A 14,015-nucleotide genomic window follows, 5' to 3' on the forward strand; every position below is an offset into this window, starting at 1 on the left:
ACTGAATTATTTTAAGTGTTCTAAATTTCTTAAAGGACTCATTTTAAAATTTTAATAAACTAATGGTAAATTCTCATAAAATTAATTCTTAACTCAGAACAAGTGCTGTAACTGGGCAAGAAGATGCTGTTTTTCATACATAATAAAGTGCAAAACTTAGTATTAATTATGGAACCTGAAGCGATGATTCCGTAATACATGGAGAGCCTTGAGGCACCAATACTTTTGTCCAGTGAGCTGTATCTGTGAATGTGGGTATCCAATAGTCTATTCCAGACTGATGGAATCAGTGCAATGACAGGACGAGTTTAAACTTACAGACTTTTCTGTCAAATTTTACTGATGTGGTCAGGAACTAAAGGCTTGTTAGGACCCAAGAATGTTGAATTCTCATTTGTAGCTGTAGCATAAATGAACGAGCGAGATCATTATGGTATGCTAAAGTAACCTAATCATAAATAATTTTAATAAAATTGTTGTCCGGAAAATGATCCGGTTGTGTTGTTGTTTAGGCCAGCCTTTGCCAGCTGAAATGACACTTGCCCAGCTTTTGACTCTACTATATGACCGTAAACTCCCTCAAGGCTATCGATCAATAGACTTGACAGTTAAGCTTGGCTCCAAAGTGATCTCAGACCCAAGCCTGTCAAAGACAGACTCCTTTAAGCGTCTCCACACAGAAAAAGGTAAGTGTTTAACTTTTGTTACTGTATTTTTTAGCAAGACACGCTTAACTTCAGGCTGTTTCCCATTTCTCCCTTGCTGGTATTCCTAAATCATGCAGCTTGAGAGAAGTGGTGAGATTTATAGTGCATAGGATCTTCATTACTAAACATTTGTTAAATTACTTCCAAAGATATGTCGTATAAGATACAGAGAACAACAAAAATGAAATTAAAGCAACTATGCTAATTGAGTTTAAGTGAATCCTATAGCTTCACTCCCAGCTGCCTTTTTGCCACATTTGACTCAGTCTTGAAACCCTCCCCTCTTCCTCTCTGCAATTCTTTCTCCGCACAGGATCTCACTGATTTTCTGTCAAGACAAAATTGACAAATACATCACCTTCACTACAATTCCCGCCTCTTTCTCCCTGTCACAGAGGAAATTTCTTGTCTGTTCTCCTCCTCTAACCTCTCCACTTGTCCCAGTGACTCCATCCCATCTCTTTTGCACCTACTCATCCCCCTCCTTACTCGTCTCCTAAACCTCTCTCTCTTCTCTAGCTCTTTCCCCTCGTAATGCAAGCTTTCTGTAGTCTTTCCCATCTAAAAAGGGCCACCCTTCACCTCATTTGCCTCTTCAACTAATGTTGCTTTTCCCTTTCATCTCTGAGCTTCTTAAATGTGCTGTCTACAGTCACTGTCTGTGAGTGTGTCCCTCCAATTCCATCCTAAGCTCTCTCCAATCCAACTCCTGTTGCTTGCACTCCGCTGATACTGCTCTTGCCAAAGTTTCTATTGACCTCTTCCTAGCTAAAGTTCAGAACCAATACTATATTGTCGTCTTCATTGACCTGTCAGCCACCTTTGACACCATCCATTATGCTCTTCCTGAAATCCTGTCCTCCCTTGTTTCTGTCCTTTCTTGGTTCTCCTACTATCTCTAACCACTCCTTTTGTGTGTCCTGAAGTAGATCCTCCTCATCCATACTCCATTTTTCTGAGAGAGTTACTCAGAATTCTCTCCTTGGTCTCCTTCTCTTTTCCCTCTATACCTTATCTCTGAGTAATCTGGTCCTCAAACAATTTAGCTGCCATTTATTTCTATGCTGACAACTTTCAAATCTGCTTCTCTACTACTGACCTGTTCCCTTCTGTCCAAATTAAAATCTTGGTCAACCTCTCTGACCTCTCCTTGTGGATGTCTAGCTATCAGATCAATCTCAACATGGCTAAAAACTGACCCCTTAATCTCTTCCACTGCAAGCTCTTCTTGCTATCTCCTTTCTAGATCACTGTGGACTACACCAACATCTTGCCCATTGCTCAGGTCTGTAGTGTCCTGGGTGGCCAGGCTTGAGCATCATCTTCAACTAGGCCCTCTTTCTAGGTTCTCACATTCAGGCTGTGCTTAAATTTTACTGGTTTTCTGCATAATATCTGTAAGAGCCTTTCCTGTGCACCCACACAGCAAAAACTCATGTTCAAATTTCATCATCTCATATCTCAGTTACTGTAACATCCATCTCTTTGGCCTTGACAAATGCAGTCTTGTCCTGCTCATATCCATTCAGAATGCTGCTGCAGTGATCTCTTTCCTAGCCCATCAGTTTGTCATAAAAAACATACAAATGGCCATACTGAGTCAGACCACAGGTTCATCTAGCCCAGTATCCTGTCTTCCAACAGTGACCAATGTCGGATGCTTCAGAGGGCATGAACAGAGCAGATAATCACCAGTGGTCCATCCGCCTGTCGCCTATTCCAAGCCTCTGGCAAACAGAGGCTAGGAACGCCATCTCTGCCCATCTGGCTAATAGCCATTGTTGGACCTATCCTCCATGAACTTATCTAGTTCATTTTTGAGCCCTGTTATAGTCTTGGCCTTCACAGTATCCTCTGGCAAGGAGTTCCACAAGTTGACTGTGCGTTGTGTGAAGAAATACTTCCTTTTGTTTGTTCTATACCTGCTACCTATTAATTTCATTTGGTGACCCCTATTTCTTGTGTTATGAGAAGGAGTAAATAACACTTCCTTATTTTACTTTCTCCATACCAGTCATGATTTTATACACTTCTATCATATCCCTTCCTTAGTCATTTCTTTTCCAAGCTGCAAAGTCCCATCTTATTATTCTCTTCTCATATGGAAGCCGTTCCATACCCCTAATCATTTTTGTATCCTTTCTATCACCTTTTCCAATTCCAATGTCTCTTTTCTGATGTGGGATGACCACATCTGCATGCAGTATTCAAGATGTGGGCATACCATGGATTTATATAGGGGCAATATGATATTTTCTGTCTTCTTATCCTTTTCTTAGTGATTCTTAACATTGTTAGCTTCTTTAACTGCTTCTGAATGTTGAGTGGATATTTCCAGAGAACTCTCCACAGTGACTCCAAGATATCTTTCTTGAGAGGTAACAGCTAATTTGGACCCCATTATTTTATGTGCATAGTTAGAATTGTTTTCCAATGTTCATTACTTTGCATTTATCAACATTGAATTTCATCTGCCATTTCATTGCCCAGTCACTCAGTTTTGTGAGATCCCTTTGTAACTCTCTTTGCAGTCTGCTTTAGACTTAACTATCTTGAGTAGTTTTGGATCATCTGCAAATTTTGCCACTCACTGTTTACTCCCTTTCCTAGATCATTTAGGAACATGTTGAATAAGACTGGGCCAACTGCTGACCCCTGTGGGACACCACTGTTTATCTTTCTCCATTATGAAAAATGACTGTTTATTCCTATCCTTTGCTTCCTATCTTTTAACCAGTTACCAGAACTTTCCCTCTGATCCCATGACAGCTTACTTTGCTTAAGAGCCTTTGGTGAGGGACCTTGTCAAAGGCTTTCTGAAAATCTAAATACACTATATATCCACTGGATGACCCTTGTCCACATGGTTGTTGACCCCCTCAAAGAATTCTAGTAGATTGGTGACGCATGATTTTCCTTTACAAAACCCATGTTGACTCTTTCCCAACAAATCATATTCATCTACATGTCTGACAGTTCTGTTCTTTACTGTAGTTTTAACCAGTGTGCCCAGTACTGAAGTTGGGCTTATCGGCTTGTAATTGCCAGGATCGCCTCTGGAGCCTTTTTAAAAAATTGGCATCACATTAGCGTCAGTCATCTGGTACAGAAGCTGATTTTTAAGGCTAGGTTACATGCTACAGTTAGTAGTCCTGCAATTTCACATTTGAGTTCCTTCAGAACTCTTGGGTGAATACCGTCTAGTTCTGGTGAGTTACTACTGTTTATCAGTTTGTTCTAAAACCTCTTCTAATGACAACTTAATCTGGGACAGTTCGTCAGATTTGTCACCTAAAAAGAATGGCTCAGGTTTGGGAATCTCTCTCACGTCTTCAGCCGTGAAGACCGATGCAAAGAATTGATTTAGTTTCTTTGCAATGGTCTTATCATCCTTGAGTGCTCCTTTACCATCTCTATCGTCCAGTGGCTCCAGTGGTTGTTTAGTAGACTTCCTGCTTCTGATATACTTTAAAAAAAAAAAAAAAAACTTTTTTGTCCATGTCATCCTTCTCTTTGCAGTCCTCTACTGGCTAACCTTTCCTATCGCATCAAATGTAAGTGATGTGTTTTCACTTTCAAGACTTTTCACGACCTATCCCCTCCTTACCTGTGATTTCTCATTCACTATTGAGATATCAGCTCTCACCATTGATTGACCAGCGATACATATCTCCATCACCCTCGTGTTAAATTTTCAAACAAGCACCTTCATGATTTCTCCCATGCTGCTCCTCATGCTTGGAGAAGTCTACTTTGGAACTGGGTAAACATTCTGATTTAAGGGCTTGTCTATGTGAGAACTATGCATAGGTTTAATCTAAGGAACGAATTTAAGAAGATTTTGTTTAAATCTTGTCCATACAAGGTTTTATATTTTGCTTAAGGCCATGTCTATATAGAGACTTAATGCATGGCATGTTGGCCTGTGAATGTACAGTGCACTAATTCTACATGTAAAAAAGCCCTAAGAGTGGCTTCTATCTGTTTAGTTTGACTTGTTTGTAACGCAGTTAAGCTAAACGAAAAAAACCTCTCTTAAAATAGGAGTCCATGCAGAGTTTTGCAATGGTTTTAGTAAATTGGCTTAAATTCACACTTAGGTCAAACCAAGAAGGACTTTGTCTTGTAAACAAAGCCTAAGGATTGTAGAAATTCAACTATTTTGCAATTCTGGTAACCTGTGCACTGTCTCACCTATAATTGTGGTACTACAGGCCATCCACAGAGTTGATATTGGTTGGATTTGCCCTTATTTCCTAAAACATGGTTAACCTTATGATTATTTTGTGTGCAAAATGCACTTATCGCTAACAACAGAGTTGGCCTTTGGTGACTTAGATTAATTGATGATGATTGGTGAGACATACACAAAGGCTTTAAGTTTTATTAATAACATGGTCAGTATAAGAAAAATCACAAAACAAAGTGAACAAGGATAACAGCGGAATCCACATCACAGATACGAATCCATGGGGCGGTGAGATAAATGTTTAGGTTGCCACGGTCCTGACATCCTGAGGTCCTGCTTGAGGGGCAGGTTTGTTTCCTTTTTTGTGCGACTGTTTCTTACACCTGCTTATCTTCAAGATCATATTTGGTTAAGTCTTGGCCTTTTGTTCATGTTTGTCATTCTTGCTACCCATTTTGAGAGTTCTGACTATTGTAAGCATTTGCACTGATAGATGGTTGCAGGGGGGAGGGATAGCTCAGTGGTTTGAGCATTGGCCTGCTAAACCCAGGGTGAGAGTTCAGTCCTTGAGGGGGCCATTTGGGGAACTGGAGTGAAAATCTGGGGACTGGTACTTTGAGCAGGGGATTGCACTTAATGACCTCCTGAGGTCCCTTCCAACCCCAAGATTCTATGATCCTATGGTTCTCTGTATAATGTGATTAAGAATGTTTAGCTAAATGAAGACTTTGAGGTCTAACAGCATAAGTCAGAAGATTTAGCAATATCTTCTGATAGACTAATTATTATTATGACTAGGCCTCAAGCTAAATATTATGCCTCAGGCTCACTGAATAGCCTATTTTAAAATAATTATTCCTTTGTTTATTGCTATTTGTGTTATAGCTGTAGTTTCATTTACACTAATTTAGCAAGCACCTTAACTCTTTCTAAGATACAAATGATTATTTACCTGATTGCTTGAGCTCGGGTCATGGGTCCAAGATTAATTCTAAAATTTTGGAGTTTGCATTTTGCGGTGGCACCACCAAGATCTTCTCCTGACTGGGAGATCATAACTCTCACTAAATGAACTAAATTTCTTTTTTCTGTGGGTCCATATCTTATGAGTCCACGGTCAAATAACCTGATTTGACTGGCAATGGAAATTAGATTGTTCTTAATATTTTATATTGTTTTGGTTTTACCAAAAGAGAAGATGGATTTCCTGTTGCTTTTCTTATACTGATGTGTTTAACCCCCTTGAAGACTTATAGTTATTTCTTCAGCAAATACTGAATAGTTGAAGTGTTTAAATGTTCTTCTTTCCTGAGTGGAGGAGAAAAAGTAAACATTCTAATGTTTAAGATACCATTCCATTTAATGGTTTGGTTCTTCCTTTCTTCCCCCACCCCCTCCAATAGAACATGCAGACTTACTGGGGTCCTGTCCTGAAGAGGAAGCAGTCACTCCAGGCGATGAGAGTATGGATGCAGTGCTGGATGAATCTTTTCTTGAAACGTGTCCCATTCAGTCTCCATTACAAGTTTTTGCAGGAATGGGTGGGTTGGCCCTCATTGCAGAGAGACTTCCTATGCTTTATCCAGATGTAATTCAACAAGTAAGTCAAACAGTTTGATTGTCTAGATTTGTGTACTAGTTTTTTTCCTTACTATAGTGGTTTCCAAATATTTTCTGTATGGTTTGGTTTGTTTTCTAAGAGTTAAAAATCATCCTATGAATTATACCTTGCATTTGATTGATTAAATGTTGTGAAATTTTCTCCAGCTTTGCTAATTAAATATCCTCATTAAAATCTACTCCCTTTGAAGTTAGGAATTTTTCCTCAGTGAGAAGTTCTGAATAGGATATAAAATGGTAAATTACTCATTGGGGATCCAAATGCAGTTTTAGTGTGATGGAGATGCAGAGTTCTTCTTGCTAGTAGATGAAGGAAAATCGGTGGGAAGGGTCTCATTACAGGCTGCTGTGGATGTAGTTGACTCGACTGCCAGGTCCATAGGTTCGGCAGTGGCCTTGTGTTGGAGTTCCTGGCTGCAGTCTTCTGGACTTCTGTATAAGGTCCAACCAACTGTACAAGTCCTGCCCTTTTGGGATCCTTGCTCTTTTCGAAGCAGACAGTCACGAAGCTCCATGGGCTAAAGGACTCAAGGGTGACCCTAAAGTCCCTTGGGATGTATACCCCAGCCTCTTCCAAGAATCACTATAGGCCTCAACAACCCCTCTGATACTGGCCCCAACTAGCAGTCAGAACCTGCAGAGAAAAAGGAATAGGGGTTATAGGCATAGACCACTTCCCCCTTCTATCTCTCCAACAAAGCCTGCCCAACCTAGACATCCAGGTGGTTCTAAGCAGACATTCTGATGGGATACTAGAGGACACTGTACCAGTTCCCATGATGCCATACCCCATTTTTCCTTTGTTTGCAAACCACCTTTCCCACTTCCTCAGTGCTTGGTCATGTATCACCAGGGACCATTCGGTGTTGAGCACTGTAGAAATGTGATATACCTTCCAGTTTATTTCTACCCATCCTTCCCAGTCTCCCTCCCCTTCCCTCTTCAGGGACCCCTGTCAGGAAGAACGTCTGGTCCAGAAGCTGCAATCTGTCCTTTCGGTGGGATCAGTAATGGAGGTTCTGCAGAATTTAAGAGGGAAGGGTTTCTACTCCTGTTAATCCTAATCCTGAAAGCCAAGGGAGTTTGCAGGCCTATTTTAAACTTGCATCAACTCAACAACTATCTCAAAAATAATAAAGTTCTGTATGGTCACCCTGGCATCCATTATTCCACCTCCAGGGGTCCTGGAGGCTGGTATGTTGCCCTCAATTTTTGGAGATGTTTACTTCCATGTGTCAATGTACTGACATCACAAAACGTTCCTTAGGTTCGTACCAGATCCCAGTGCTTCCTTTTGTCCTGTAATAGAAAAGAAAGGTCTTACCCATACACATCAGTGGTCAAAGTGAAATTAATTGAGAGGGGAATGCTCATAAACTCAAAGATTTTAATAGGAAAAAAGTATGTAAAACATTTTTGTAAGAAGTCAGGTTATTCTCTGGAACAGCCTTAGTTTGTCTAACTTAGTTTTATTAAAACTTCCTTAAAGAGTTACTGTTTCCCTCAAACTGTGATCAAGAATGATTCTATGTAAAGCAGTTGACAGTGGGTCATTTTACCTCTACAGCAAGGCATGAGCTTCACAGAATCTATATAGAAGGGGTAATGTAGTAATTTGTAGGAGCATGGGACATGCTCGCTTAGTTTTTTCTCTGATTAGGCCTCCAACCTAAGTGGTATTAGAAATGCCTAATCAGACCAAAGGAGAGTGAAAGGAAAACTGTTTAGTGCCTCTCTGAGAGATGAGAAGGTTAAACTTGAAACCTTACAAATATTAACACTAACCAAATTTCCTCTGAGGTAAGAAAATTATGTAAAAACTATGCAAGTAATCTCTTCAGTTTCTTTGTAGTATATTGTACTACATGTATTGCCCGTGGCCAGTACTACATCAGGCTATAATCTCCTCAGATTTCATAACCTAAGCAGGTTTCCTACATATATATATTCCTATATATATGTATAAAAATTGTATGTTCCTTAAACCCTAATTCTAACTGTAATAAAATTGTGTGCTGCAAGAAATGACCCTAAATGATGACTACTTCCAAGGATTGTATTAACTTTTTTGTTGTTTTTGAAGGTGAGTGCTCCAGTAGTTACATCCACTACACAAGAGAAGCAGAAGGACAGTGATCAGTTTGAATGGGTTACCATTGAGCAATCAGGAGAACTAGTTTACGAAGCCCCAGAAACAATTGCTGCCGAGCCTCCACCCATCAAATCAACAGTGCAAACTATGTCTCCCATACCAGCTCATTCTTTGGCTGCCTTTGGATTATTTCTTCGTCTCCCTGGCTATGCAGAGGTGCTATTAAAAGAGAGGAAACATGCCCAGTGTCTGCTTAGATTGGTGTTGGGAGTTACAGATGATGGTGAAGGAAGTATGTGCTATAACTACTATGTTTATTTGTAGAACACTGCTAAATTGTTTTAACTTACATTTAAGTGTATTTACAATGTGATGCTTTAGAAGGAGGCTGGAATTGCTTTGTGTAGTTTGTGAAGAACGCAATCTTAACCACATCCTGGATCATATAAGAAAATTTAACACTGGGCTGACAGATTTTAAAATAGTTGTCATAGAGAATCATCATCAAATAAGGGTGTTTCTAGTGGGGTTTCATGAAGATCAGGCCCAGTTCAACTCAACATTTTCATCCATGATCTGGAAGTAAATATCAAGTAACTGCTAATTAAACTTTGTGAATGACACAGTATTGCAGAATGGCATATAATGATGAAGGTGGGGTCAGTCATATAGAGCAATCTGGAGCACTTTGTAAACTGGACCCATTTAAAGAAAATGTGTTTTTAATACAGCCAAATGCAAAGTTATATGTCTAGGAGCAAGGAATGCAGGCCATACTACAGACTGGAGGGCTCTATCCTGGAAAGGAGTAGCTCTGAAATGAATTTAAGATCATACTGGACAAGCAGCTCAGCATGAGCTCCCAATGCATTTCTGTAGCATAAAGGGCTAATGTGATGCTTGGATGTATAAACGGGGGAATAGTGAATAGACTAGGGATGTGATTTTTTACTTCTGTGTAGGGTTGCTGAGACCAATACTGCATATAGTTTTGGTGTCCATACTTTGAAAAGGATGTTGAAAAATCAGAGAGGAGGCAGAAGAGACACAAAAATGATTCAGGCCTGGAGAAAATGCCTTTGCAGTGAGAGAATTAGAGTTCAATCTGTTTAGCTTATCAGACAGAAGATTGAGAGGTGACCTGATCATGTGTAAATACTTTCACAGGGAGTAAACACTGGGTACTAAAAGGGTTTTCAGTCTAGCTGAGACATGCATAATAAAAACCAATGGCTGGAAGCTGAAGCCTGACACATTCAAATTGGAAATAAGGCACACTTAACATTTTAACTTTGAGGGTGATGAACCATTGGAACATACTACCAGTGGAAGTGGTGAGTGCTCCAATTTTTGATTTCTATATAGCAAGACTGAGTGCCTGTCTGGAAGATATGCTTTAGCCAAACACAAGTTATTGGGCTCAGCACAGGAGGAGCTGGGTAAAATTTAAGGGCCTGTGATATACAGATCATCAGGCTAGATTATCTAAAAATATAGTAATGATCTAATGGGCCATTCTGGATTTAAACTCTGAATTTTGTGTAGGCCAGACCAGTGAGATTTTTTTTTTTTTTTTTTTTTTTGTTGGTAACACACACAATGAATCTGGTCAGTACTAATAAAATTGGCCTTAAGACTACGAATAGAAGCTGTAGCAAATGTTTTTCTTGATCTCCTTCACCCACTGGTAGCCTGATGAAAACAAACAAATTTCTCAGCTCAAATACCTTGGCCACCTTTTTTCTGAGGGGGACCTGGTCCTTTCATGTTTAATTAACCAGACATTTATCCCTTTCCAAAGGCTAGGCCCCTAGATACCTCTAGTGTCAAAACAAGAACCTGTTCCTCCATTCATAAATTGGTTAAATGCCCTAAGGGGGTACCGGTGCACCCTAGAACATCCACCCTAGTTTAGAACCTCTGCAAAAACCAAGAGGGAGGGGCAATAAACTTCCCAATTTGCTCAGCTAGTCCCATGAACTTTGGCATTTGTTTGCCTCTTAATTTTGTGTCCTTTTTCTGTAAGCTTGTGCACACTGTGGGAGACAAAGTGAGCCAAATAACAAATGAAATTTGATATCTGGGTATTTTACTTCAGATTTGGGTAGTAAACTGACTGGAGAACCATTCAGATCTCATGTCTAGCCTGCTTCTTTTACATAATGTAAAGATCTAGAGCTACAAATCCATATATGGCCCAAAATAATTACCATTTAAACGCGCCTCAGAGGCAAATAGTGTATCTGTGTTCTCCCAGTTGGTTTTTCTACCATCCGCTTGTGGCTTGGTGTATGTATAGATTTTGGGAGCCTATAGAAAATGAGCATAAATACTTGTCATATAGACAGCAGTCGTGGGACTTCTTGCTCTCATGGGGTAATAAAACCTTCTTTTAGAAAACAGTCTGTTTTGTTCCTTTAGAAAGAAAAGTTAGATGTTTTGATAAGTTTGTGTATTTTGTGATTTTTTTTAAAGCAAAAATCTCAAGAGAATCACTTTACTGAGTCAAATAGAGCAGAAGAGTACAGAAAATTGGACAGTTTTAACTATGTACATCTTATTAACAGGCGAGAATATTGTTACACTATGATTTTATGGATCATTATCCTCTTCTCCACCCTTGATACAGTAGGGCTAACTTTAAAAATAAAATAACCAATGTGAGTTTTGTTCTATCCAATAAAACATAATTTTAGTTTTAATGTCCTATAGTGAAAATGTATTGAATCGTTACACTGTTTCATTGTATACTCACCTCATGAACGACATTACAGTTTGTGTCATTGCAAAGTTTATCCTAGCATTAAAAATATGTTGATAAAAGTGGAGAGGTTTTTCTCACTGGCTTTCTGGTGGGGAACTGTTTGTATAACCTTTCTTCAAACTTTACAGAGTAATCTAATCTTGCAGTAAAAAATATGGCCAAATATGTAATTTAGTGAAGTGGGAGAGTTGTTAATGAACTAGCTTTTCACCGTTGGAGATAAGGGTTTAAATCTTGTTTTTAATCACAAATTATATGCGTTTATTGGTCTCAGCCTAGTCCATAAAGGAAACCAGTTCATATCTCTTGCCCATGTCTCCCACCAGAAGTTTGGCTAAAAAGAAGCCTGGAATAAAATAATACATTCTGCTGAAGACTTAATATGTTCAAAAATATAGTGGATATTTTCAATAAATCATTGCGAAGATGAACATTTATGTGCTGAACTGTTAAAAGAAAATATTTCATATTTTTATACTTTCTCAACCTAGGTCATATCCTGCAGTCCCCTTCGGCTAATGTGCTTCCAACTCTTCCATTTCATGTGCTGCGCAGTTTGTTCAGCACCACACCATTGACTACTGATGATGGCGTGCTCCTTAGGCGCATGGCACTAGAAATTGGGGCGGTGCATCTTATACTTGCGTGTCTATCTGCTCTAAGCCACCATGCCCCGAGAGTGCCCAACTCTAGTCCCAACCAGTCAGAGGTAAGTTTAGCTTCTGGTTAGTGACGTACTTAGCTGCAGTAAGCTCCAGTGACCTAGTAACTAGGAAAGTCTTGTTGCTGGGGTAGCATCACGCATCTTTCTCAATCTAATGTTCTGTAGCTCTTTAAAGTGAATTCTTGAGAACTTGAATTCAAGTGAACTGCAAAAGTAATTTGAAAGTCCTTGCTAAACTGCTGCTTACATATTTCAGTGCCCTGTAATAACCTTAAAAGGCTTATTACATTTAAAAATAAATTTACTTTAACAATGTAAAGATTGCAGTCAGACACGGAAAAGTTAGGTTGCCCATGCAGCCTTTAATTTGTGTTATGATGCAGTCTTTAATTACATGATCTCATATTATTTTTTCCACAGGACTCCTGCCTCATTCAGTGCTCAAGATGGTCAGTGTGTAGCTGTTCAATATTTTTATCCTCACTAGGCAATATGTGTCTCACCATCCAACCCTACACTGAATACAGAATTATTCATTAAGTGGTTTTCATTCTTCAATAAGTGGTTCATAAACCTTAGTGAATTCATCTTTATAACTCAGTGATAGGGTAAAGTGCTTTTTTATCCCTGTTTTAGAGATGCAGAGTGAGGCACAGTGAGATTAAACCCAAAGGACCTAGAGCCTGAATTTTCAGAAAACTTAGTATTTTATAGTAGTTAATATGGTCAAAGCACAGCTCCCACTGACTTAAGTTACAATTGTGAGAGCTCAGCACTCCCACAAATCATGCTCAGGTATCCCAAATTTGGCAAATAGAAAATGAGTCGCACACAGTTAAAACCTTTTTACAGATGTTCCTTGAGTGACTTGTCCAGCATCACAAGTGAAGTAGGTGAGGGGAGTCTCTAACAGACTCATTCACTGCACAATCCAGTTAATTCTAAGTATTGTCCATTCCTGTGCTCTGAATGAGGCAGGCATCCTGTGGGAAGAAAACTAGTATTTGATCATGTAGTCAGACTGTATCTTAATGTATACACACAAGGGGATCGAATTAAGGTTGCACTTACATGTTCAGGGGTTTTCTGTTCTATGGAAGGAAACAAAACTGGAGAAGACTGTCAAGAATCACTACAGTTTGAAAGACTCTCTCGCTCTCGCTCTCCTGGGAAGAGACTGAGGTACCTAACAGGCACAGCTGTTCTTCCGTTCCTACACCAATCAGAAATACTAGTGAAGGGACACAGCCTATTCTAGAGAGAAATAGTAGAACTGATGTTTATGAATCAGGTAGAGTTAATGTTAGCCTTCTCCCAGAAATAGCTCAGCTCACATTGGTCATGGGCTGTAAGCCCAATATCAGACCAGGTAGCAGAATATTTTAGCAGTAAGTCTCCACTCAACCTCAGAAGTGCGTAATGCAGCCTGTCAATTACAACTGGCTGCACACAAGGCTCCATCTCATCTGTTTTAATCCACTCACCAGTGTCGTTACTTGTGCTATACCATATCTTATTGAAAATGGGAGCTCCCTTCCTGGAGCTGAGAGCTGTAGAACCAGTTCCCTTAGAATAAATGTACACCGATATATTCTTTATAATCCAAAATATACAGAATTTATCAGAGTGATCGTTGATGTGAAGTAACTAAATAAATGAGTAAGGAAGGCAGGATTCTGGATAGTAACCCTAGGATCAGTCATAGTTGTTCTATAACCAAAAGACTTCCATGTGTATTGAGCTGGTAGATGTCTGTCTCCGCATTACCGTACAATCTTGTCATGGCAGCTTTCTGAAATGTATAACCTTGCACTTCTAGCACAAGACCATGCCTTTTTGATCCATCTTCAGCTGCCAGGGGTTTTCACAGTGATGCTAGTAATAATCTTAGCAAGTCTTTGGTCCAGAAGTGCTCACCATTTCTAAATGATACCTTAATCAAACCTGCATCCAGAGCAGCAGCTAAGTAAATGAATTCT

At 39.5% G+C, this 14,015-nt stretch overlaps 1 protein-coding gene across 1 annotated transcript in view; it reads left to right on the forward strand.

Moving 5' to 3' along the window:
• BIRC6 (baculoviral IAP repeat containing 6) overlaps positions 1-14,015 on the forward strand; it is a 337,908-nt gene that overhangs the window by 200,537 nt on the left and 123,356 nt on the right. The window contains 4 exon segments of the mRNA XM_075064579.1: positions 513-686; positions 6,300-6,496; positions 8,600-8,900; positions 11,864-12,081. Coding sequence (XP_074920680.1) covers positions 513-686; positions 6,300-6,496; positions 8,600-8,900; positions 11,864-12,081 — 890 coding nt within the window.

This window comes from Chelonoidis abingdonii, chromosome 3 (genome assembly GCF_003597395.2).
Source record: "Chelonoidis abingdonii isolate Lonesome George chromosome 3, CheloAbing_2.0, whole genome shotgun sequence".
NCBI lineage: Eukaryota > Metazoa > Chordata > Testudines > Testudinidae > Chelonoidis > Chelonoidis abingdonii.